The sequence below is a fragment of the Xiphophorus couchianus genome, chromosome 21 (assembly GCF_001444195.1).
Source record: "Xiphophorus couchianus chromosome 21, X_couchianus-1.0, whole genome shotgun sequence".
NCBI lineage: Eukaryota > Metazoa > Chordata > Actinopteri > Cyprinodontiformes > Poeciliidae > Xiphophorus > Xiphophorus couchianus.
The window spans coordinates 1,757,267-1,784,829 of record NC_040248.1 but is presented as its reverse complement, the minus strand read 5'-3'; the positions used below and the strand labels follow the sequence as shown (position 1 = coordinate 1,784,829).

Below are 27,563 nucleotides of genomic sequence, written 5' to 3'. Positions count from 1 at the left end.
CCACGTTTTCACTTTAACTCAAGTTTCCACCGAGTCGGAGAAAAACGACGTAAAGGAATAATTTCTGCTTCTTATGAAAGAGACGGAGGAAGACGGAAGATGTGGGAGGAAGAGCGAGGAGAGAGAGAGGCGGATGTGAGGGCGAGCGAGGGATCATTAAAAATGGATGAGGAGGAGCGATGAAGATCTTCATCAATAATTCAAGACTTTGGACAAAAAGATCCTGAATCAGAGCAGAGAGGATTCAGTTCCTCCAGTTCTGATGGAACCGATCCACCGCTGGGGACAAACTACCAGAGCTGAAGAGAGAAACTACCGGAGCTAAAGAGACAAACTACCAGAGCTAAAGAGACAAACTATCAGAGCTGAAGAGACAAACTACCAGAGCTGAAGAGAGAAACTACCAGATCTTAAGAGACAAACTACCAGAGCTGAAGATACAAACTACCAGAGCTAAAGAGACAAACTATCAGAGCTGAAGAGACAAACTACAGGAGCTGAAGAGAGAAACTACCAGAGCTAAAGAGAAAAACTTCCAGAGCTAAAGAGACAAACTACAGGAGCTAAAGAGACAAACTACCAGATCTTAAGAGACAAACTACCAGAGCTGAAGATACAAACTACCAGATCTTAAGAGACAAACTACCAGATCTTAAGAGACAAACTACCAGAGCTGAAGATACAAACTACCAGATCTTAAGAGACAAACTACCAGAGCTGAAGAGAGAAACTACCAGATCTTAAGAGACAAACTACCAGAGCTGAAGATACAAACTACCAGAGCTAAAGAGACAAACTACCAGAGCTGAAGAGAGAAACTACCAGATCTTAAGAGACAAACTACCAGAGCTGAAGATACAAACTACCAGAGCTAAAGAGACAAACTATCAGAGCTGAAGAGACAAACTACAGGAGCTGAAGAGAGAAACTACCAGAGCTAAAGAGAAAAACTTCCAGAGCTAAAGAGACAAACTACAGGAGCTAAAGAGACAAACTACCAGATCTTAAGAGACAAACTACCAGAGCTGAAGATACAAACTACCAGATCTTAAGAGACAAACTACCAGAGCTGAAGAGAGAAACTACCAGATCTTAAGGGACAAACTACCAGAGCTGAAAAGAGAAACTACCAGAGCTAAAGAGAAAAACTTCCAGAGCTAAAGAGACAAACTACCAGATCTTAAGAGACAAACTACCAGAGCTGAAGAGACAAACTACCGGAGCTGAAGAGAGAAACTATCAGATCTTAAGAGACAAACTACCAGAAGTGAAGAGACAAACTACCAGATCTTAAGAGACAAACCACCAGAGCTGAAGATACAAACTACCAGAGCTAAAGAGACAAACTATCAGAGCTGAAGAGACAAACTACAGGAGCTGAAGAGACAAACTTCCAGAGCTAAAGAGACAAACTACCAGATCTTAAGAGACAAACTACCGGAGCTGAATGTTTCAATTTGCATTCTCTGAGAAAAACATTTCCTGTTTGAGTTTCACTTTTGAACCGCTAACGAGCTGCTAACGAGTCAAGCTAACGAGCCGCTAACGAGCCGAAGCAACAGGAAGGCCTCCCAGATTCTCGTTAAATATTCAGGCTGCCATGATGAAAAGCCTCCTCCATTTTTAGCTTCTCTGATCATCTGAAGGTTCATTTTTTATCTTTTTATGCCCCAAAAACATCAGTAAAGCCAGAAAGAGTCATTTCCAGAGCTACTTATAGAGGAGCCGATGTTTTAGAGAATAACTTCAGAAATGTTGTAGTTTGCTGACAAATGAACATAAAACACAAAAAAAACATTTTTTAAAGTCGTCCCTCCAAGCAGCCAGAGGTTTTAATGGTTTTAATGTTTTTCTTTGGACTTTGGCGTTTTGCTCTCATTCTCTGCACCTGACAGCATGAAGCATCATTTGTCTAACATCGTTTGTCTACTCTTAATTTTGTCTAAATTAAGAGTAAAATTAACGCAGACCTTAGATAACGGTCAAGTCTAAAGAAAACGCAGCCATGAAGGCAGATTACAGGAATATTTCACTTCTTGGGAATAAAATATGTCAAAAATGAGAAGTTATGCCAGATTTTGACCCAGAGTCAGGGAGCTGGCGGGGGCGGGTCATGCTGCGGGACGTGGAGCAAATGATTCGATCAAACGAGGCTCAGGTGTCGGAGCAAAGCCGTCAGCCTCACGCTTCACTTCCAGCCCAGAAACCGGATTATAATCGGCCCAACGTCACGGAAATGACAGAAAAACTCACACAGGTTTACAGATTTAAAGAATTTAAAAACTGCTTTAGGTGCCCAGACATTCTGAGAACAGTTCCTGTTACACACTTGTTTAAATAAAACATTACATCCTCAGTGTAAGAGATTCAAAAAATCACAATGCATCAATATTTGATTATTTTAGTTTTCATTGTTTTGGTCTTTTGATTTTGGCCCACATGTCAGAAAGTTAGTACACCCCCGTTCTGAACATGTTTCCTCATTCAGAAATCTAAGAATCAGCTTCCTTCCCTCCTTTCTGTTTCTGATTGGACCCAAATCACCAAACTCTGAGCCTTTGTCCTTCAGAGACAAACGGTGACGGAATCGTACCATAATAAATCCCTTGAAAGTCCAAATTCCCCCCAAAATAGTCCCTTTGTTTATGTTTAAACGCCCACAGGGGAAATGTGTGAGAAACACAGAGACTGAAATGTTTTCTGCAGCAGCAACACGGCCACAGAAAAACCACATTCATGACCTTTAAAAGGCTTCAACAAACAGCAGAGCCTTTTCAGCCAGTCATTAACATCAGCAGGCTGAAAACAGAGGAAGATATTAAACATCTTTAATGTAGCAAAATTATTAACTGCAATCAGATTTTTACCACAGCAGATTACAGCCACTGTAGATGGAAAAAAACAAACATTTTCACATTTTGAGATAAATCTCAAATTATACAGATATATTTTCTACAAAAAACTTCTAAATTTCTGAGCTGGAAAAGTCAGAAATTTGCTGGAAAAAAATCAGAGATTTTGATCATTTTTTCTAGACGAAACAAAGAATTTTTTATTTTTTTTTTAAGTTGAAAATTTGCTTTTAAAGAACATACATTTTGAGATTAGTATCAGAAATTTTCTAGAACAGTAAAATTAAAATTTTTAAAATTGCTAGAAAAAAAATCTTAAATTTGAGATCAATCACATATTTTCTACAAAAATACTTCTGAGTTAGAAACATTGCTAGAGAAATCTCATCATTTGGGATTATTCTCAGAAATTTTCTTATTTTTTCTAGAAAATTTATTAGATTAATCTCAAAATTTCCAAATTTCCAGACTCAGAAATTTACAAAGTTTTCTACAAAGTTTCTCAAATTTTTGGTGGAAATTTACTACTAATTTTTTCATATCTACAACAGGCCTGACATGCTGTAGATTTTACAGCCAACGGAGAAACAACAAAAAAAATGCAAATAAAATTCCTCCAACATCCTCGAGTTTCAGCCTGAAGGTTGCAAAGTTAAAGCAGAAGAGTTTTATCCAGCTGCCCAACCGGAACCGGATCAGACGGGAGGGAACCGGAGCGCCGGCCGACCCGGCAGGTGAACTCTACCTGGTACTGTCTGTTCCTGACGTAAAACAAAAGCGTCTTCATGGCGTCGGTCCGCTGCAGCCGCCGCACTCACACTGATTAAAGCTTCAAACGCAGACGCTTTAAATCCGTCCAGCTGTTCGCCGCGGCGATAAGAGCACGTCCTGTGATTGTTTCCCTGCTCAACATCTGGACAGGAAGGGACACATCTGGCCCCGCCCACGACGCGCAAACAGCCCAAACACAACCAAACGTCCAGCGGCAGGAAACACGAGACTGTCGGCTCGTTCTGAGAATAAAAGGATAAATTAAAGCAGACGGCATTTTGAGAGGAAATCCAGGAAATGAAACATGAAAGTCTGAAAGTCAGAGAGGAAGACTACAGGAGGAAGGCCGGTCCACCGTCTGAAGGCCAAACACTTCAGGATTTATTTATTTTCACTCATTGCATTTAACCGACTGACAGACTTTGGCTGCTTTTCTTTATCTTTTCTATGAAAAATTTAATCAAAATACCAAAAAAAACTTTAAAACTCTTTAGGAATTGGCTAAGCAGAGGACAAACAACAAAGTTAAAGAGTATAAAACCAATTCCAGGACATGTAAGTTATGACTACAGAAACTTGGAGAACCACTGAATAAAATCACCTAAAACATTTTTTAAAAGATCTGCTAAAATATATATGATTAAAAATCTTTAGAATATTTATGCAACTTTAAGGACAAAAGTTCTGATTATGTAACAAAAACAATCTAAAAAAGGAAAAACTACTTCCTCTTGACCTTTGGGTAAAAAACCTTCAAGGCTTTGATTTGATTTTGCAGACAAAACCTCCAGAAGGACGCAGAGTTTTAATCAGTAATCAGTTTCATTAGCTGCATCCCAACAGGATGTTGGTTTTAGATCAGAATCTAATCAGAAGATGTCTTCACTAAAAAAAATAAATCTGCGTTCGCTGAGTGATTTCTAAATTAAATAAAAATATCATTCCTTCTGCAAAGCTCTGGAGCTTTTTAGATTTAGCTTTCAGAAGAAAAACAGCAAAAACTGGGAATTTTCTGTAGGAATTATTCTGCCAGGGAAAATTTCTGCACAAATTAATACAATAATAATAAAAGTGTAGGCATTTTTGTAAATAATGCATCACCAGTCAGGTAAAAGTCTTACCTGCAGGACATGCTGAACATTTGCTTTACCAGATCATGTTTAAAGGTTCAAATATCTTAAAAGCAGAAATCTGTTTTTGTGAGCAGATCAAAATGTACTTTTTCAGTCACTGGAGGTCCGTTGTTACGATCTGTGCATTAAATTAACTTGATACTAAAATACTGAACATATAAAAGTAAAAGTTTGAAATTACACGTTTGTGCGCAGCGTTTGAAGATCTGAAACCAGCCAAAAGCTAAAATTTTCTATCATAAAGTTGATATTAATTTAATTAAACCAAATTAAATTTATGTTTTGTTATTAGGCAGCTTGGATTCGGTTTAAACGAAGATCAGATGAGCTTTAGAGAAGACTGAGGAAAAGAGTAAATTGTGTAAATAAAAGTTTCTGGGTCGACTGCGAGGAGAAACGGCCGTCCTCTCTGGCCTGCTGCTCTCTGCGTCCTGATTGGCCCGTTCCTGGACACAGAAAGCTGCACGGCGTTCAGGAAAAGCGGCGCCGGGTTACACAGATTACATCACCGCCCCATGACCTCACAATGGCAATCCCCACAATGCCTCTTTTACGGGCTGACCCGGCCGTCACCGCACAGCAACGCACCGGCTGAACCCAAACAGGAGAAGAAGAAGAAACATCTGAGCGCCTTCCACTCGTTTCTCCTCCCCCTCTGCTGCCTCTTCCTATCAATCAATATTTCCTCTCTCTGCATCCATCAATATCCTCCCCAGCCGGCGTGGGAGGGGCAGAGGTTTCCATTTTAGGTATTTGGGTCTGTGAGCGCACATTTCCTGCCTCTCCTCTCAAATACAAACCAGAACGACCAAAAAAACAAATAAATACAGACCAGACTGGACGCCAGAATAGGAAAAACTCCCATCTTCACAAGCTGTTGAGCGACTGGACTGAATAGTTTTAATAATAAAAGTGACGACAAGAACTATTTACACCTTTTTTAGGTAACTCTTAGCCTTATTAACACAAATACTGCTCTTGAAAAACGCTCCATTAGTTTTCCTTAGGATAAAGATCACAAACTGCAAACAGTAATTGATCTGATCATATTTTAAAATGTATTAATGCTCTCATTCAATAAAAAGTGGAGGAAATAATAGAAATAACAATCCTAACTCATTAACTGGATTTTATCGTGACAATAATAAATCAAAATTCTCATGATAAATGATAAACGATATGATAAATGGACACCTCTAGGGCTGGACGCTATGGCTGAAAAACGTATCAAAATATAAGTATTTCAGATCAGTCGATAATTATTGATCAGTTTTTTGTTTTGAATATCTGAAATACTACCAAACAGATGTTGTGACCTTTCCTGTTTGATTCACTTTCTCTCCATGCCGTTGTTTTTTTTATTTTTTTAAGCAGCCACCAACCTTACATTAGTTCACCATGAAAGTTTGAGCAGTTAAAGCTTTTCTTCTGCCTACATTTCCCAGAATGCTGTGCAGTTTCTGGATCAGAGTTCAGTTAGCATGTCGGAAGGTAAGCTATGTCTTGAGCTTTCAATGCAAGATTAAAGTGAGATGCTGTTGTCAAGCCTCTTAAAGTCCAAGTACCTAGCTTGTCAGGCTAACAATTTTTTTCTTTTAAACATTGGCAACCAGATAGAAGAGGTACAAAATGTCTACTGTATGTTTGCTACATAGCTAGCCCAACTAATTGACCACCTCGTGTGGCTTCAGGTGAAGTTTTTTATTCTTTTTAGGGACCTTTGAAACTAATGCTAGCAAGAAGCTAATAGTGTGTGTAGGTAAAACCAAGTCTGGTTCTTTGGTCAAATTTTTACTGTCCCAGCTAATTGACTAACTTGTCAGGCTAACCATTTCATGTCAAAGACAAACATTAGCAACAAGCTAGGAGAGGTATAAACTGTCTACTTTATGTTTGTTACCAAGATAGCCGAGCTAATTAGCCACCTTATGTGGTTCCAAGTGTAGCTTTTTCTTAGGGAGGTTTGAAACTTGTGCTAGCAACAAGCGAAAAGTGGTTAACATGTCAGCTGGTAAAACAAAGTTTAGGTTTTTAATCTTCCAAATTACCCTTGTCAACCTTCTTACTGTCCCAGTTAAATAATTAGCTTGTCAGGCTAAGTATTTATTTTGTTCAAGTAAATTGGAGACAGAGTCAGTCTGGAACGTAAACAGCCTCCAGCTCGTTAGCTACAAGAAATTCACTAAGCACGCCTGTCTCTTCATCAATGCAACTCTTTCTACACTATTTACTAAAGGTAAAAACCAAGAAACTATTTTTTTCAGTTATGTATAAGTTTACTGATTAATCATGTGTGATGTTTTAGTAGTAAGAGTTCCAGCATTTGTGCTTTAAAATAAAATTCTTTATATTTTGATCTGTTATCTGTTTTTGCCCGTGTATTATAGTGAAGCCATACTGTTTTTGCTCGTCTTCATCTAAATTCATTCATCCAGGTCATGTAAACACTTACTGATTTGTTTACTAAGGAATGTTCCCAACACACACCTGAGTGAGTCAAATGTGGGGTGTGTGTGTGTGTGTGTGTGTGTGTGTGTGGGTGTGCGCGTGCGCGCGTGTGTGTGCGTGTGTGTGTGACTGTAAAAGACGCCAGAAAAGTCAGTCCAGATGGCCGAAGGAGATTAAACACCATCTGCCAGAGAGCACTACGAACACACACACACACACACAGTCGAAATGATTTATGGCTCCTGAATAATGACTTCTGTCAAGAAGAAATTTATGATTTATTTTGTCCAACATTGGGGCTAATGGTCTTGTTTGGCGGTGTAATAAATAATTTAGCCTTCCTTTTATAATCCACTATGAAAAATGAGGCGATAGATATTTGAAAGAAAGGTAGAAACTTTAGATTTTAAAGACTTTTGCACAAGATAATTTTATATTAAGACTTATAGCTTCTTTAGCACCTTTAAAAACATTTGATGAAAAATATAGGGAAACTTTGTCTTCATGTACAGAGGACGCCTGCCTAAATATGCAACTGCAAATAGTGGATTTTTTTAATAAAGCATATCTGAAATATTCGAAAGATAATGGAGCTTGGGAAACTGAAAAACCTTGAGGAAATTAGCACAGTACTGGTTGACGTTTAGAATCAGCCAATCCAGAAGCTGCATTCACTTTCCTTGGTGCTGATTGGCTGGAGAACAGAGATTAGCTATGTGTCAAGCTACAGCATTCACTGTTTTTAACTTTAGTCGGTAATATAGTGACTTTTCAGACGTCGCTAACAGTTTTTATCAACAAACGCAATTAGCAACAAATCTAGCGACTAAAAGCCACTTTTGTTTCTGAGGAGTTAGTAACAGTTCAATTGGTCGTCAGTGTAGATCGATTCTGTCGCCTAGCAACCATGGCAACGCTAAACACAAGCTAGTAACAATTAAACTCAAAATATCACTGACCCTTTTTGTCATTTATTTGTTCATTTTTAATTATTAAATGTATTTATTTAATTAATAAATTAACAGGCTTACCCATTTAAATATTTAAATTGTACTGCGATAGTACTAAGACAGTTTACACAGCGAGAATTAATGCATAATTATGCATACTTGGTGTTTTAAAATAGGAAGTTACAGGTGTTTCTCAAGTATTTATAAAGAGTCTATTATTGTTTATATTTTAGTTTTTTCAAATATGCCTACATTTTATCAGTACAATCCATTACAATTAAGATTGTGTTTTACTTAAAACATGAATTTTACTTCACATTTTTAGTAAAATGTATTTACATAGTTTTGTTTTGAAAAGAACATTTTGCGAATTTTCAAAGTAAATTTTCCAGTATCAAACCTTAGTGATAAAAACACAAATTGACTAAAAAAAAGACAGTAAAAGGACAAGATAACTAAATTATATCAGTGTTATATTTGGAAATGTCTTCTTTAGAAACCTTATACACCTGACTGGTCCGAGAAAGTTACAAAAAAAAATAAAAAATCTGGCTGAGTTTTCTGGCATTTAACAAATACAAATAATTTAGATGATTCTAACCAACTTAAAATGGTCTGACTTAACTTCAAACAGTGAGACAAAAATATGCATTTTACCTTTAAATACGTGGTTCCAACTGTAAATATTTATTACCAAATTTAATCAAAAGTTAGATTCATTTTATTATGAAACTGCGCAGTTTGAAAATGAAGGACTTTATAGAGAAGTCAAAAACTCTCCAAACCTTGAAAACGGCTAATTAAACTAGCATTGCTATAATAACAAATTTTGCTGGACGATAAATTGTCCCAGAAGTTATTGTGATTAACGATAATATTGTCGTTTTTCAGTAAAATAATAGTAAAAGCATAAAAATGCAAGAAGACATTCTAAAAGATAAACTTTGAATTCTAACAAATATTTAGAATTTAAACTGGAAGACATTTTAAATATCCAAAATAAATAAACGAAACAAAACTAAAATATTAAATAAAATGAATTATTAAGTCTCGGTAAACAAAACTGTCCTAGTTGAGATCAAAGAAGATTTTTATCATCCAGTTTTTGGTAGAAAAAAAGAGAGAAAAGAGAAAATTGTGCAAATGGAAATTATTGAGCTCATTTTAATTTATCATTCAATTAATTGATTTATCGGTTATTGCGACATGCCTAAGCACCAGTACAAACTCTGTACTTATCTACTGATTTTTGCGTCTTCTTTTGGAAAACTCCGGTTTGGTTTGACTGATTCCTAAAGTAAGACTCTTCTCCTGACTCAGAGTTGCTGCTCGTTTGAAAGCAAAGAAAGAAAATTAACCCAATTAAAGCTGCAGCGAATCAGAACCCACAACAGACAGAAAACCCGATTACAACGCCGTCGTTTGTTCTCTTGTGTGGTCAGAGTCGGCCTATGAGAAAATATGACCTTATCCTGATGAGACATGACACCATTTTAGCTGGAAACCATCTCACACACACACACACACACACACACACACACACACACACACACACACACACACACACACACACACACACACACACGCACGCAGGTTGCTGAGCTGCAGCAGATGGCAGCAGATGTTCGCCAGTCCCTCAGCGGGCCGCGATGCTCCTAATGCTGTCTGGAAAACATTTCTGGCTCTCTGAGGGATTCGCTGAGTGTTTGCGAGCGCTGCTGACTCAATGCTTGGCAGTATGTCAACTAAATGTGTTCTCCCAGTCACTCCGGACCCACTCCGATGAGTCGGAGGACTCCGCTGGGATGTAGGCGTTGCTATGTGCGCTCAGGGTTTTACTGCCAGGAAGCACTGAGGTGCATCCATGTGTGACGCTGCGCTCAAATCACCGCAACAAATGAACTAAAAATCACAAAAGTGACAACATTTCAGCGTCAGAGAGTCCCAGAGTTCAGGTCCAAAGTGTTTATTAAGATCTCCTTTATACGTCCAATTAATCATCAAAATATTTTAGTTTGAACCCCAAGACTAATAGAAATTATGTGCATTTAAGTCAGAATAAATTAATGACTGATTTTAAGAGGAATCTAGTATAATTAGCATTAGCTTCCACTAAATAGCACATTGCCTTTAGCGTTAGCTTTTCCTAAATACTGCATTAAGCTAGTACTTTAGCAATAAATAACATGCTGGTCTAACGCTATAGCATTAGCTTCTGCTAAATATTATGTTGTAGTGCTTTAGCATTAGCTTCACTGCATTGGTGTAGCACTTTAGCATTAGCAGAATAAATGTTTATGGCTAATGCTTTAGGGTTAGTGTAGCTAACTTTTGATACTTTTAACCCGCTCATCCCTGTTAGCATCCTAGAGAAACAAACGGATATAAAAAGCAGAATGACGACAAGATGGATCCAGGAATTCATGGCAAGCTACAGCTAATCGCTGTCTTTAGAAGACTGAATTATTAAAATTGCTTAATGCATTAAAGATAGTTTATTTTTGGACTTGCAAACAAACTTTAATAGTACAAATATGCAGATGAGCATCCAAATATTGCCTCCTGACCTCAGGCAGCTAATTATGATTAACAGAAGAATTAACTCTAAAGGACCTCAGCAGGATGAGAGAGAGCAGGCCGACACACTGAGCGTTTATAGAACTGCAGAGTAAAGAGATTCTGCATCGTGACACAGAAACAAAACCGCCTCATTACCTCCATTTAACCAACTCTGAGTAAAACCAGTGGAACAGTATAAATCAGTCATTAACAGCTCTGTGATGTATTCACCCTCACACACCCAGCGATCCGATCCGGCGCTGGAAACGCCGTCCAGCTGAAGCAACAGAACCTCGGCTCTGATCTATAAGCCATCTCTCCTCTGCATTTAAAAATCGATGCGTGGCGTCTGATCTGCCAGACCGGACGGCTAACATCAAGCAGCATCCGCTTTTATTAAAGTGGAAAACATCCTGGATTATCCACCAACCAGGACGGCCTTTCAGTGAAACACTAGCTGCAGAACTTCATCGAGACGCAGGAAAAATCAGAAAATTACGCTAAAACACAACAATGAGCAGCAATGACTGAAAATCCGAAACAATTTCTGCTCCGTCAATCAACAACCGGCACATTTCAAGACGAAATTACCTGAAAAGTCAGAGAGAGACGCAGCAACTATGAACGACATCTGTAGAAATATGATTGGACATTTATCTGCAGGTTTCAGCAAGTCAAATTTTATATTTACAGACATTTTAAAAGCCAGCTTGAATCAAATTTAAGGCAGAAAAAATGTATAAAAACAGAGAATTATTGAGTTAGCAACAGAAGTGAAACAAATTATACACACAAAAATAGCTAGCTAGTTAGCGTTAGCTTTAACCATCTCAAGTCACAGAATGCAATGAAGATGTGACTAAACGTTTCCCCAACAGACGAGACTGAAAAACTGATATTTATATTTTAACAAATCTGTTTCTGCTTTCTTTGTAATTTTGTAGTGAACAGAACCACATAAACGTTTCCGTCCCGGTGACAAAACTGAGCTAAAACAGGAAGAGCCGACTCACACAAAAACAAACCTTTAATAAACTGGGAAATTATTAATTTATCTTTTAATAAAGCAACCAGGTGAAACTCTTAATGTTCTGATCAACAATTATTCACAAATTCATCTCATCTCATTAAAATCTTGAAGGTTTATTTGATTATTTTTTTTAAAATGTCACAAGATTTCTATATGACATTTTTATTTAAAGATTTGTGTTTTCATTTTTATTTATTTTGGCTAAACCAGGTGGATTTAACCCAGATGAGAAAAACCACAGATTGTAAAAGTTTTGATACGTTTTGTCTGATTGAAACCACGACTTTCAGCTCATTTTACGTAACAAACCAACACAAAGTAAATCAGAACTGAGAAGAGGAAGCAGAACAATGTTCTTACTAGTGAAAATCTTAAAAGTGTGGCGTGCTTTTGTAATCAGCCCCCCTGAATTATTACTCGGTAAAAGTCACTGTTCAATGCACATATTCAGACTTTTTTGCTTCTTTTTCTTTGTTAAACATCTCAAATTCAGTCAGAGTGGATGAAAAACATCTCCTTTCACATTTAGTTTAGGTCTACACTTTGCCTAGACCATGGTGTCCAAACATTTTGCAAATTTAAAACTACTGCTGGACCACAAAATTCATTACATTAAAAAAGGCTTGATTTTTTAAAACATTTTTATGAAATCTGTAAATCATTAAAAATCCAGAACATAAAAAACACTTCAGATTGCAGCCTTATTAAACGAAAAACTAATAATTTCCACATTTTGAGGGTAATCAACTGTTTTCTATTTTATTGACCAAATAAAGTAATTTTTTTGGTTAGGAACCAAAGATTTTTTTCCAAGGGCCACAAATCTCCCCCAGGTCACTCTTTGGACACCCCTGACTTAAAATAAACTAATATATCTTCATGAAAAGTTACTTGCAAGTTAGTTTTGTCTTATTTTAAATGTATTTGAAGTGCAATAGAAACCAGGCCAAAACACTTTGTAGGATTTTGTGTTTCCAGCCGTTTTATCAGAAATGAGAGGTAAATATGATGTTTGGTGCTTCATCTGTGATTCCCTGCAATAAAAGCTCCGAACAAGCAGAAAGAAAGCAGTTTAACCAAAGGAATGATTAATGCCTAATCCGAAATAACTCCTGGAACGTGACGAGGGTTGGCGGGAGGATTTATTCCCTCCCAGGATGACTCACGGTTTCAAAATGAGCCACATTGTGTTTCACTTTCATCCCAGCAATTATCCAACAGCAGGAGTGGGCGCAGAGTTTCTCAAACCGCGGATAAAATCATCACAGATCATAACTCTGCTCCGCGGGAAAGCGATCCCAACTCTAGTCAGGAAGGTGGGTCGTTAATAGAAGCTAGCAGCCGAGGCTAACGGGCTAGGCTAACGGGCTAGGCTAACCGGAACCGGGACGGGAGCTGGACTTACGGTGCAGGCCGTCATCGAGTCGTCGTCCCCCGCTGTGTCTTCGGGGTCGTGATGCGCCTCCTGCAACACAGAGAGGTCCCACCTGAGTTACCATGGCAACGGGACGATTAGCGACGCGGTGACGTGGGCTCCTCCCAGGAGGACGACACGTCATGGCGTCGCGTTCCCACAAGGAAAACAGAAAACGTCACTGCAGAAGTACATGAAATATACTCTACCCTCTACCTCTGTGTTCCTCATACAAAAAGGTTCAGAAAACCTTTTCTAGGACCACAGGATCTATAATTAATATTAATTAGTTTTAATGTTACTGTAGAATACGGCATCCTTCAGAACTGTTATACTTTCAGATATTATTTGAACAATTTAAAAACATCAAAGTAGGATACTTAATGCTAAATATAATGTAAATTTTATGTTAAATATCTTATTTCTATGTTTTTATTGTAGCATCATTAGTTCAATGATTTTAAATGAGATTGATTTACAACAATTACAGATTAGAAGACAAACAACTCCAGATATTAAAGTATAAAATTAAATGTTTTAATGGAAAGCGTCTTTATTTTATTTTTTAATCATTTGCTTGCTTAATAAATAATTATAATATTACTAGTATTTGGAATCAATATTATTACTATTATTAATCCTGCCTTAGTAACAACAAATTATTAACAATAATAATCATATAATAAATAATTATATTATATATTAATAATAAATTAGAAAGATACATTTAAAAAAACTTTGTTTTCTAAATTGTATTTGTTGTACATTTATGCAATTAAAATCAACTTAACTGACCTGAAGATGTTAAGAAACATATGTTTTAAATTTTATATTTAAAACAATTTTACATATCTGCCTCGGCTTTTTTCTATTTTTACTATAATATAAAATTTACTGATTTTATTTATTTATTCAACAGAAAATGTAATCCAAAAATACCCAGTTTACTGTATTTTGTTTGTTTATCTACATTTTTTCAGCATTCTTATTTTCACCACCATCATGACGTTACGTCAGATTTGAATTAATTCCATCAGGCAGATCATCGGACGCCCTGCTGGAGCAGCAGCTGGGATCCAGACACTGATAGTCCTGCCGCCACCGCCTGATTAAAACTATAATGGCAATAAAAGCTTTTATTTACTGGGATTATATTCCGCAGCAGCTGAACAGAAAAGCTGCAGGCGGAGAGAGAAACGGATCAGAACCAGAGGAGAAACGGCGCCGACGCTGCAGAAAGACGATTTAGTCATCTGGAATGAAAACTTTTTAAACTTTTCTTTTTTTTTTTTAATAAATCAGCCTTTAAACTTTTAGTTTTCCTTTCAAACAAAAAGTAAAGAGTAAATATTTCACTAACTTAAGTAGTTCAAGATATTTTCTTTAAAATATTTAGATTCTGTCCAAAGTCGAGAACTTTCCCAAAATAATGCATAATCTAAATTCACAAATTCAACCAATTAGGTTACTTTAAAAATGTTTTTAAAGTCCAGTATGAGGAAATAAACCTAAAATCATGAGTACATTTCTGAGGAAACATAAACCACAGGAAAGTTGTGAAAATGCTGCAGAGGAAAAACAAGAAGTGCTCAAGTGAATAAACGTCTACTAGAGTTTATTTCTAACTGAAAACTGAACAGCAGGTTTTTCCAGGCTGGGTTTTCTAACTACAACAGAAAACATTCTGCAGCTCTAATACAGCAGAAAATTAAGATTAACTCTTAATTACAAGATTAACTCAATCAAAACAGTAACTTTTATCGGATTATTGATATTTATGAAGGAGCAGCAACGTGGAACGCTGCTGGTTCATCAGACTGAAAATGTTTTAAAGTATTTAATAACTAGAGAACAAGGAGATAAACAGCAGCTGAGCGGATCATGCTAACTCCATTGTTAGCATGAACGTTAGCATGAAGGATGTCAGTGAGAACTAAGGAACTGACCTTTCAGCTCAGAGCTGTTGGCGCTAAAGCTGCTGATGTCATCATGATGCAACATGTTGGCACTGCTCCATCAGCTCTGATTGGCTCCCTCCCCAGACTCTTATTGATCATTTATTGGTTGAATCTTTACTGTTTTTACAATTATGCCCTCGGCTGGAAGGTTTTTTTCTTTTTTTATTTGCTTTGGGTCAATTTTTATGATTGGTTACCGTAGTAACAATGTTTTTACAACTGGAAGCAGCTGATTAGCATCTCAATAACAACTGAACTTTGACCCCCAATCACAGAGGATTTGAAAAAGAAGCTTCATGGATGCAGAACAGAGATATCCCCTACTCCAACATCCCTCTGATCAAACACCCAGACAGAGATTTAAATAGGAGCAACAAAAGCAAAGGAGGTGGGTTAGCAGAGCTAGCTAGCAGCTCATGTTACTGTAGAATATCATCTCTGCTGCCCTAAAATCAAACTGTTAGCATGTCATGATGGTCATGAGCCTATAGCCGACTTCAAGTTATCTTGGAGCTGAGAACGACATAACACCTGAGTTAGCGGGGTTCCCGTTAGCTTAATCGGTGAGGTCGCTATTCCAACGTGACAACGCTCAAGTAGCCGTTCTTACAAACGTTATACTTTCCACCTTTAATTTGTTCAGTTTAACGTTACATGCAACATTAATTTGAGACGCACTCTAACAATTGTTGCTGTTAGAGGAGCAGCCATGTTGGATCTCCAAGTCAACGGTTGGAAAATGTAAAGATTTTCAGACAGGGGGCGATCCAGTTGATTTTTCCTGACTCAAAAGTAAAAAATTTCCAAGTTCTGATTACAAATGGAACTGGCAAAAGCAAATGAGGTGGATTAGCAGAGCTAGCTAACCACTGATGATGTCATGCAGGACATGTTACTGTGGAATATCATCTGTTGCCTGGATGTTGAGCTGTTAGCATGTCATGGCATTCAAACACCAACCGTCTTCAATCAGAAGCCTCTTCAGATTTGTTGGAAGACTGACAGCTACAGCATCACCACCCAATCTTTGAAAATACTTTCATGATATGAATTAAATTTAGTTTCTTGTAGGGAGAAACAAAGTATTTTTGAATTGAATGTTATTTTATCTACAATGGAGGACATGATCAGAAGCTGATCAACGGCGCCATGATGGATTTATTTCTTCTTCTTTTGTTTAAAATCGGTGAGGCAGGTTTGGCGTCTCGTTGCATCAGAAGTCGACCGGGTCGGATCAGGTCAATGAATCGATAAAATATGCAGGAATTTCCTCAGCAGAACAAAGACGCAGCTCAAGGTGAAGCATGCTGCTCGACCTGAACCTCACCTGATGGGAACGCGGTCTTCAAGGGAAAAGGAATGCGGCCTTAAAGAGAAAAGGAATGCGGCCTTAAAGGGAAAAGGAATGCGGCCTTAAAGAGAAAAGGAATGCGGCCTTAAAGGGAAAAGGAACGCGGCCTTAACGGGAAAGTTTACCCAAAACACTGAGCGGAGGAATGTCAGGAATCTTCCACCTGAATCCTCTCACCAAAACTACCGGACCAAATGAAAACACACCTGATCTCAGCTCTCACTGCGGAGCCGACGTCTTTAATGAAATAATGTTTTAATTTAACTATTTTTCTAACCGTTTTACCGCATATTTGAATTTTTTTGTTATTGGATCAGAGTTTTGATATTATTTTTATCTTATTTTTATTGCTTATTTAATTCATTTTAATATTGTTTAGCCATTTTTATTGTGTTTGGATTAATTTTATTAATATTTTACTGTGATTCTTTTAGATTTTTTTACATTTATTTTTATTTGTTGTATATTTCTACTGAATTTTTTCAAGTAATCTTTTTATTAAACATCTTTATGACTAACTTGTAATATTTTTATAGGTGTTACTTTTATTTTCCATTTCTTTCATTTTTATTATTCTTAGTATTTCTTTATTTTTATTTATTTTTGTTTCTCTTGGTAGCTGCAAAGTAAAACTTTCACCAGGAAGTTTCTGAATTTTTTCTTCCATTGTTTCTGGTGAGTTTCTGCGGTAAATAAACTCTGATCTGCAGAACGGAGCTGCAGTCGTTTTCATTTCCACATCTCAGTCACAGAACCAGGTCTGCAACACGCTCTGCGTTTCTGTCTTCTTGTGGTCTGGAAAAAGTTGATCTAAAAGTTGCTGCGCTGCAGAGAAAGGAGCAACCAGGAGGTCAAAGGTCGGTTTTTCAGCGCGTTCCTGTGCGGCGGTGCAGGTCCGGGCCTGTCAGCAGCAGCCTGAGTGACTCAGAGCTTCTGAGCCGTTTGTGAATCTTTTTTTACTATCATCAATCTCTCCAAGCCACCCATGTGACGCCTCGTGAAGGAAACGGACACTCTCGCTCTTCCTGAGTCATGGCGACGCAGCGACTCCGCCTCCCGATGTTTATCAAGACTCGATAGGAGGAAGGAGAGGAAGAGCAGAACATTTCAACACTGACGGAGATCCTGCACTTCAAAAAACAAAACCTGACCTCAGCTTCATAATTCAAAATGAATTCATCCAAAATATCTCCAACTTCTACCAATAAAAGTCGCTCCAGTGCCATCAGAGGCCCGCGCCATGATGCAACCAAGGTCCATTTCCACAAAAACGATCCAAACATAGAAATACACCGATCTAAAAATGAACATTTCTCTTGTAGATGGACAAACATCACATGACTAATTCCCTCTTCTCCCCCAGAAACTCAAACAAGAACAAAATAAATATTGGTTATAAATATCAGCCCAGATTAATTTATCGGACCGATACCAGTATGTTAAAATTGACTATTGCTGCTCCTCAACATCAAAAAGAATTATTCCAGAACTTAAACACCTTCATTTTAATTAATTGATGGCATTTTAAAGACACAATTAATTACTCGGTTTTGGGGATTTAAAAAAAAATTCTTTTAACAAACAACGGCTCCAGCTAATAGACGGTGGAGGTTCTGGAAGGTTCTATAGTCCGGGTTAATCCAGCTCCTGTTTCCCACTGTAATCCCTCCTCTGGGTGGATTTATCAGATTTCCAGATTACACTGAAATTCCTCTAGAATCCTTCGATGATCTTAAAGTTCCCAGACGAATATGTACAAACCTTTGAGACAAAGGCTTTAAATATTTTAGGAGTTTCCTGAAGCCTCTGAGTCGCTTACGGACCAAAATCTGATCAGATTAAATCCCAGCTTTACGCATGTTTCATTATGATCCATATTCCTGTTTTTAGTGCTCCAGTTCTACTTTCCCAAAGCAGCAGCAGAAGAATCCTGGGGTGGAGAGACGATCCCAGTACCGGGTCCCAGTAAGGAAGTCCATTCAGTACCAGCTCTCCCATTCTGCAGGTAAATCACTCCGACCCACTGGGTTTCCTCTAAAACACTGAAACAGACGATTCTCTCTTCCAACCCAATGAAAACCAAATGGATGTTTTGGTAGCGATGAACCGATTGCAGTTTTCTGACCTGATGATTCTGATTTTATCCAATTTGTTTGCCTGAAAAGTCGCCAAATTTATCGACTGATGTCAGTAAATCTGTCATCAGCTCTCTCTCTCTCACAGCGGAGGAAAGGAGACGGTGGCTGATTTTCAGATGTTTGCAGAGTTAGAGAAGATCGGTTCCAGATGCAAGTATCGGCCGATTGCTGATCCAAAAAAACGGAGGAAATCGGGCCGATTTATCAACGCACCTGCACTTTTTAGGGCTTTTTTATAAGATAAGAGCTGTTGTCCTAACAAGTAATAATCAGTTTTTTCTGATTATTAAAGAAAAAATTAATTATTATTATTACATTATACAAAAAGAATGTAAAAAATTTTATTTGTTTAACAAGACTGGCATCAGTAATAATTAGGATTCATTCCCACCAGCCCTGTTCAGTCCGCTTTAATCCAACTCCAGTTCATTTGTTTAGAAAGTCCGGTTCGGTTGGTGAGGTGTGAATGCTAATCAAACTCTGGTCCGCCCACTAACCTCAGTTTCAGTTCGGTTAAAGTGAACTCTGGTTCAGTTCAAATGCATATGTGAAACGGAGACTGCTCATGAAGCAGGAAGTAGACTACACCGCAGGGCATTCTGGGTAAATACAACCAAAACAAACCGCGAGAAGTGACTCATGATTAAACAAATTTATGTTGCTAAAATCTAACGCCACTCCATTTTTGTTCACATTTTCTGAAAGAGAAAGTTGCGCTCTGCGTTTCTTACAGTGGTTCTTGGTGCAGCGCCCCCACAGGCCAGGAGGGGAACAGATTCTCCAAAGAGTTTGGTAGGTTTGACTCAATGCAGTGACAAAAATGTAACAAATGCTGCAATTTTGGTTCCTAATCGAGCTGGTGGGAGAAACTGGTGGTTTTTTACCAAAAATAAAGGAGAAATCCATCAACTGTTAAAATCTGACGCCACTCCATTTTTATTTACATTTAGTGAAACAGAAAGTTGCACTCGGTTTATTCTAGGAGAGAATAAATCCAATTTTCACTTTAAATGTGACGTAAAACATGAACCTCTCTGAACTCTCTGTCTTCATGAGTTGGGTTTTCCTCCCATGCCGCTGGAAAACCCCTCACATTTGAATATGCATGACAAAGTGCAGCTCGATTCAGATCAGACGGCTGGAAGCGGCTCGTTATGTAAAAATCTTCCCAGCAGACGAGAACAGGACGCTGGGGCCAATAAAACACGGTCCTGATCAGAAACTAAATGGGTCACAGAGAGACTTTTTACACAACAACATGTGAAATCTGATCATTTATCTCGAGATTTGACAACAAAAGGCTGCAGAATATTTCAGATAATTGATCCGGACAAATAGATTCTGGTCATCTGCAAATGCTCCTTCAGTTAAAATTTATCTGAAAGTTAAAGTTGGACCGGCTGTCGGGTTCCTGCAGGAGAGTGGAGCTGCTCTGAGGTGTCCTGTTTCCTGTAGCATCCGCTCCTCTGAGTTCATACTGATCGTTTAAAGTGCTCTGTAATCTCATTTTCTCCTCCTGCGAATCATTTCACGCATTTGAATCGCATTTCTGCAGCTTCATCAGCATTCTTTCACATTTTCACCCTTTGGGATGCCAGATTTGTCAAAAATGTGCAGAAAATGACAGCAAACTGTCTGTTCTAAGGGATGAAGTTGATATTAAAGGAAACAGGTTAGCATTCAGGAGAGTTTTCAGGTATATTCTGATTAAATGCGACATTTTCCTGCAGGTTTTCCTTTAGATTTGCATCCCAGTCGGCAGAGGAGGTTCTAATTTCAGCCACTGCTGAACTTCATGTCACATTTTTGTCTTTCTACAAGTTCAAACTCGCTTCAGCAAATATTTAACCCATCTGTTGGCTCAGGAAGCAAACCGCTGACATCGCTTACTATTTGCATCCCATGCAATAAAACAATAATAAATACAGCGAATAAAACTGTCCTCTTAGAGCGGTACTTTAACTTAAATAAATTATTATTGGTGTTCTTACACACTCTGGGTAAAACTATTTACATTTTTTTGCTTTAGTTTTTACATTTTTATGCTTTTTTTACTAAAACTGAGCTTTTGGATAGGTTTGTCACAATAAACAATAAATGAATTAATTTCCATTTGCATGGTTTACAGTTTTTCTCTCTTTCTACCAAAAGCTGGATGATAAAAGTTTTCAGTTTGGTGTTTTGGTCTCAACTAAACCTTTTTTTTTAAAAGATAATTTTGTTTACATAGACTTCATAAGTAATTTTATTTGTGGTTTCTGTTGTTTTATTTATTTTTGATATTTAAGATGTCTTCCAGTTCCATTAGAATTTAAAGTTTATTGATATTTCAAAACGTTTTGTTGCATTATTATGCTTTTACTACTATATTACATGAAAATGGACTCAAAACAACATTATCGCTTATCACAGTAACTTATGGGACAGTTTATCCATCATGATTTGTTATCGTGACAGGTCTAGGTTTGGGGACATATTTCTATGATTAAATCATTTATCCTCATTTAAATCTTCTTTCTGTGCAAGTTATCTTTAATATTTCCGTTTCAGCTTTCAGGTAAGTTATTTAAAGATTTTCATCCTGAAGGCTGGGAGCTGCAAACCGAGTCATTTACTGTTCGTTTAAATGTTTTGTTTTTATTACAGAATAGGGCTGAAATGTAAAGTTTGGAGCAGTTTTATCCGCGGGTTTTTATCGTTCCTGCTCATCTTACTGTGGCATTGCTCTGGTTTTGACATGCTGCAGCTTGTTCTGGACATGAAGCCCAGGTTTAACTCTAAGTAAACTCCAGCCTCTTTTAGAGCCATGAAAACTGTTTTTATGGTGTAAAAGTTATTCATCCTGAAGGGATTTAGCGTTTTGAAGATGTTTTTAGTGTTTCTGGAGGAGGTTCTGCACCTACTTCCAGGTAGTTGGAGGTTCTGGTTCTGGTTCTGGTCCAGCCCCTGCGCTGCAACATGAGGACAAACGGAGCTGCTCACCTCTCCAGCCGTCCCCCCCACCGGCATCTTCTGCCAGGGATCCGCCAGCTGAGCCAGAGGCATCTTCTTCTTCTCCTGGACTCCCGCTCCTCCTCCTCTTCTTCTTCGGTTTAATTCCCGCTGCTTTCCGAAGACTCTTTAAACTCCGACCGCCCTCTCTCTCTTTCTGCTTCTTCTCTTCCTGGTAAAATGTTGCGAGCCTCTCTCCCTCACTTTCTCTCGCTCTCCGGTCCCGTTTCTGAGTCGGCGGGACGCGAACCGAGCCGAGCGAGCAGGGGCTAATTCCGGCTGTGGTGTGGCGCAGAGACCGCCCCTTCCTCCTCCGGGGAGACAAACATGAAAGGAGGACGCCCTTTTCTCGGAAACTGCTCCACCTCTAGAATCTCTCTCTCTCTGTTTCTCTCTCACTTCCGTTCTTTCCCAATATGGCGGCCGGTGTCGGCTTACCTGTCCGTCAGGCGGCTGACGTCACCGTGCGTCACGTCGGGAGGCGGCACCTGAGAGAAGAAAACTTCAGGATGAGTCAGAGTCACTGACCACAGTGGGAAAACTACACGGAGGCTCTTTTACTCACATTTGTGAATCACAGCCTGTAGAAATACAAAACAACCACAGCAAACTGCACCTAAAGCTGGAATTACTCTGAACTTTGACCCCAAAATGCCAGAGGAGGTGAAAATGAGCAGAAAGAGAAGGAGGACTTCCCTAGAGAAAAAAAATATATATACTTTAGTGTACTGTATTTCAAACATACTTCCATTTCTGTAAGTACATTTTAAGTATACTAAGTATTAAGTGTACCACCTATAAATATATACGAAACTTGTACCAATTTTGACATTATAGCTTTAAACACACTCAAATATAATTATACCAAAATACACTTTTAAGAAATATATTAAATAAAAGTATACTTTAAGTGAACAAAATGTATATTTCCTCAAGTGTACCAATGAAACAATATGCTGTTAAATATATTTTGTGTATATTTTAAAATATATGCCCAAAATAGAATTTTTAAAACTTCACTTAATGCTTTACTTTAAAAGTAAACTACTGAATATACTGAAATTTTAGTATGTTCTAAATTACATCCAAGTGTACACATGCCTTTTTAGGTGCCTTAATAATCTTTTACTATTTTTGTCAAAATGGCAAAGAATAAAAATAAAAACAATCCTTATAAGGATTATTATTACTTTTTTAAAGTGATCCTTCTGTGTTCTGGTAGCCTGATGTGTTTGCAGTACTGTAGTGTGTATGAAGCATTTATGTACAAAGTGCAAAGTAGAATAATAAAAGACATTAAGTAACTAAAAAGTTACTTCATTAATAATTATAATAAACCAAAAGTGTAATTATAGCATACTGTAATCACACTACTAATATATAAAATATGTAATGTCAATATACTGAAAATACATTCTAAATATATTTTAAATGTAATTTAATCACAAAAACAGTTAAAATATACTAATGAAGCACGTTTATATTACATAAGAAGCTTACTTAACTTAAAGTATACTAAGCATAACTTTAATTGTTCCAAAAAAGTACATGAAAGTACATTTAGTACACTTTAAATTGTGCTTTAATACAATTTAAATACTATTAAAATACACTAATCACAAAATTAGTTGTTCCAAAATAGCACAGTTTAAGTTTACTAATCCTAAATGAACTTGAACTAAACTCATAATTAGTCTGTCTTAATATATGCTCAGGTATGCTAAAATTTAACATACTTAGTATATTTATTTTTCACCAGGGAGGTTGAAACAACAAAAGATTAAAATAATGAAAACGCTCCCCACAGTGGCCTGTTGGTAGATTATTACCTCGATGTTGTTAAGGGATACGTTTGTTGTCCCCGTAGAGGCTCATGGGAACTGTTTGAAACAGAAATACTTGTTACAGGCCCAGCCTCTCCCTAGGGGGGGCGGTAGAGAGCAATCAGTAGGAGCACGGAGAAGAAGAAAAGTAAGTGCGTTAACTGTTAGATGCTTTAGCGGTGCAGTGGTTGTAGTTGTCTTGTTTTTGCCAAGAAGAGAAATAAAGTTCGACAAGTTCTTCATCTGCCTCCTCGTTGTTTGGCCGCCAGCAGAGCAGAGCTTGTTACCAGCAAACGAGCCGAAATAGAGACCAGCCTGTTCTGGACCTACCAAGGTAACATACTGAAGGTTTTTAAACTTTTATATTGTTTTCATACAGTCTAAAAAAATCTATCTGAACCGTTAACAGTAAATATTTATTCACACGAATCAAACTTTGATTTTAGACGTTTCTGGTTAATCATGAAAACTCACAAGTCACTTCATAGAAATAGAAACTGAAAATAAATTTTTTCTTCTTCAGATCAGACTCCATATTAAGATGGAGGATGGGAATAACTTGTCTTCTTGTTAATACAGGTAAGTGTTGCAGCTCCATGTTCCTCCGTGTCTCTTTTGGGTCTCTGTTGCTTTTTCTATCGGATAAAATGGACCCACTCAGCCGCTTGCTGTGTGGGTCTAGTCGGCTGTTTCCCATAGGGTGGGATTCCTTAGTATTTGTTTTTCATTTTACTGAATTTAAGGGCTGATCAAGAAAGTGTTTACATACACGCAAAATACATTTATTTGAAATTAACATTGTGAAACGTTGCTGCTTATAAATTGCTGTTATATGAGGCTTCAGATGAATTTATGTTTCACCAGAGAAATATTTCAGCACAACGTGGTTAACCTGGTAAATGATCGACTGGGATCTACCATGACAGTAGGTGATCTGTTTGTGTGCAATAATGAACTTTACAAACATAAATTAAGGAATTAATTAATCTTTTAAACTTTACGAAAAATGTATTAAAGTAGTAAAATACGAAGGAGTATTAGGATAGTACTAATAAAAAAGGAGAAAAAGTCACAATATTACAGGAATAAATTCATACGATAATATTCTGATAATATTATATGTATAATATAGTTGCGATATTATGACTTAATTCTTGCAATTTTGAGACTTTATCATTTTGTTCTTTTTTATTTTCTTAGTGTGTCCATAATACTCCATCATGTTAAACTGGTTTCTCTGATTATTTAAATCATAAATGTGACACATCACTCCTTCCTCAGCAGTCTGGGGTTCATCAGAAACTGATGTTTCTCTGATCTGTGGAGTCAAACCAGATTTAAACTCTCAACAGATTTTCCTCTCTTCCTCCTCTCTGACTTCTTTCTTTTCCAGTTGGACTTCTTGTTTCTCCTTGCAGCAGTGAGAAACTCTTTGTCTCTCTAAGCTGCTGGAAAACTGAACAGATCTGCTGAAAGCTGAGAGTGATCAGATCACTCCTCATGATCTCCATGGATCACCTGATCCTGAAGTCTCTCTGATTGTTGGTCCGTCTGGAAAATATTCCTTCCACATATTCCTGCCTCTCTGACTAAACCTGACTCTCAGCAGGAGGACTGGCAGCCTGTCTAAAGGAGGTCTGGACCCCAAAGGTTTCAGAACCGCTGCTTTAACTGAGCCCATCTGTTCAGGACCAACACATCACCACTTCATAGGAAATGTTCACTCCTTCATTCACTACATCTGACCTCACTCTGGATGTTTCTACAGACCTGGAACATGATTCCAGTTTAGGTTTCAGACTCAGATTTGAAATGTTCTTAATAAAGTCAGAAGTTCTCCAGAAGGTTCTTGGATCAGCCAGCAGACATCAGAAGGTCATGAAGAAGTGAAGGAGAGAACAATTCAGACCCAGATGTTACATGCTGGATCAGGTTCCTCTGATCCTCTGAACACATGATGGGAATCAACTTTCTGCTTACTGGATCACTGGGAACTGACTGGCACTGGTTTCTCTTTCAGACTTACTGAGGTCCAGAAGATGGAAGACCTGGACTGGGACTGGGACTGGGACTGGGACTGGGACAGAGCAGAACCTTCAGGATCCGTCTGTCCCTCTATGAGGAGTGACCGGTCCAGAGATAAACCTCCATACTTCAATAATGAACCTGGACCCTCAGACAGGAAGTAAGAAACCAGTTTCTAACTGATTCATGTGACTCCACACAGATTTATTTAATATTAACTTGTTTATTTTCATCAAATAAATAAAAAGTAACTTAATTTTTATGCAAACTTAAAGCTAAGTAGACATGAGGAATGTCAGCCAATCAGTAGAGTTTTAATGAGGCTTCAGTGAGTCAGTGATGGATGAAAATGATCCATGAAAACAAAAACAACCAAAACTTTAAAGAGCAACAATTCAGAGATTGTCTCTAAACCCACTGAAACAGGGAAACTTCTTTACTGGGAGCACTGGACCCAGTTTATATACTGGAAACACTGGGTCCATGTGATCCAGGTAGGATGACGACCCAGAACTTTAAACCTTCTGCTTCTCTGCAGCAGTTTGTGTTCTGATCTTCTTCAGTGTTTTTATCACAGAGTTTCTCAGTAATTGATGTGATCTGAATAACATGTTTGTGTTTCAGAGATCAGAACCTCAGACTGAGAGCAGAACCTCCAGGATCCGTCTGTCCTTCTATGAGGAGTGACCGGTCCAGAAAAGATCCTCTAAACTTCAATACTGAACCAGAACCATCAGACCCAGAGTAAGAAACCAGTTTCTAACTGATTCATGTGACTCTGCAGAGACCAACCAGGATTTAAACTTTGATTTCAGCTTAGAAACTGATTCATGGAAACCAAAACATAATTTTAAATCATTTTAGTTCTTTTTTCAGTTGTGATCTAAACTGTTCTTTGAGAGAACAGAACAAACTGTGGAGGAAAAACTAAATAGTTTCCTTTGTGTCTTTATGAATCTCTAGCAGCTTCCATGTTCCACTGAGGTTTGGGGCCTCATGTGTAAAAGAGTGAGCAGTTTTCACACTAACACGGACAAATTTAGAAAAGTAGGGCGCACAAAAAATTAAGATATATAAATCTGTACGTACGTACATACCTGCTCACCTTAACTTTATAAATCCCAATTTGCAGGAAATAAATCAGCTGCTGGTTCGCCTGTCTCCACCCATAAATACATATTAATCTAAATTAGTATAAATACCCAGAAGTCTGCCACTACATGAAGCAGTAACCATGGCAACGACCTTGTTTGTAGCTTAGATCTCTTTATTTTATTTTATTTTAATTTTTTATTTCAAATATTTAAATTTTTTGTGTAGTGACCTTATGAACCCAGAAAGCACCATTTAAACAAAAATATATAATTATTATTATTATAAATACTAATACTGCGCAAATGCCAGTTTAAGCAGCAGAGCGTTCAGTCGGGATTTAAAGACAGAGAGAGAGTCCTTTGAGTGGGAATGTGACGTTTATTCTAAATACAGAAATCATGTTTATAAGTTACATTTACAGAATAGAGATGATTTCTGTCCATAAAGATGCATTCACAAAGCGGGTGGCTCGACTGAAGGACGACTGCAGCTGGACCGGTACCGGTACTGCTCAGCTCCTTCTTTCAGTTCTGCTGGGAGCTGCAGGATGATCAGTCTGGATCAATCTAAACGTTAATAAACCATCATCAACATTTCCCAGCAGATCAGATGGTAAATGGATAAACTTATATAGCGCTTTTCCAATTTGGGGTTAAGTGCCTTGCCCAGAGGCACATTGACATGTGGCAGGAGGAAGCTGGAATCGAACCTACAACCTTCCAATCGCAAGACGACTACTCTACCATACAGCTAAAGTCGCCCAAAATCAATATGATCTCTGATCAATGGCTCCATGTTCTCCATCAGAGCCAAAGCTCCTCAGGTAGCAGCTCACCTTGATGCAGCTACTGATAAACCTGTGATTGTCTCCACACCTGATCAATAATCAGACCTGTTTGGAGTTAATCTGCTGATCCAACAATGTTCTATTTTATAATGAGAATGAAATTACTCCATAGATGCTTTTCATTTGCTTTGGTACACAGACCAATTCGTTACATCTTAATGAGACAAAAACTGAGGAA

General features: G+C 37.8%; 2 protein-coding genes across 42 annotated transcripts in view; one reads left to right on the top strand and one right to left on the bottom strand.

Annotated features, from left to right (window-relative positions):
- Window positions 1-21,945, bottom strand: part of rps6ka3b (ribosomal protein S6 kinase, polypeptide 3b) — a 47,954-nt gene extending 26,009 nt beyond the window's left edge. The window contains exons 1-2 of one of the 2 annotated variants that reach the window (XM_028004415.1): window positions 21,587-21,945; window positions 13,149-13,208 (exon numbers count right to left, since the gene is read on the bottom strand). In XM_028004415.1, coding sequence (XP_027860216.1) covers window positions 13,149-13,208; window positions 21,587-21,649 — 123 coding nt within the window. In that variant the 5' untranslated portion in view covers window positions 21,650-21,945. Of the gene's footprint in view, window positions 1-3,597; window positions 3,656-13,148; window positions 13,209-21,586 lie in introns of those variants that run through there. The other variant, XM_028004416.1, reaches the window with a different exon arrangement.
- Window positions 14,489-27,563, top strand: part of LOC114136418 (NACHT, LRR and PYD domains-containing protein 3-like) — a 476,176-nt gene continuing 463,101 nt past the window's right edge. For 30 of the 40 annotated variants that reach the window (XR_003593794.1, XR_003593796.1, XR_003593798.1 and 27 more), the window contains exons 1-4: window positions 23,537-23,752; window positions 23,942-23,997; window positions 25,439-25,603; window positions 26,068-26,187. Coding sequence is in view for 34 of the 40 variants with exons in the window: in XM_028004338.1 (XP_027860139.1) it covers window positions 25,458-25,603; window positions 26,068-26,187 (266 nt within the window). In the remaining 6 variants the exon portion in view is untranslated. Of the gene's footprint in view, window positions 14,494-23,535; window positions 23,753-23,941; window positions 23,998-25,438; window positions 25,604-26,067; window positions 26,188-27,563 lie in introns of those variants that run through there. The other 10 variants (XM_028004379.1, XM_028004375.1, XM_028004366.1 and 7 more) reach the window with 5 other exon arrangements.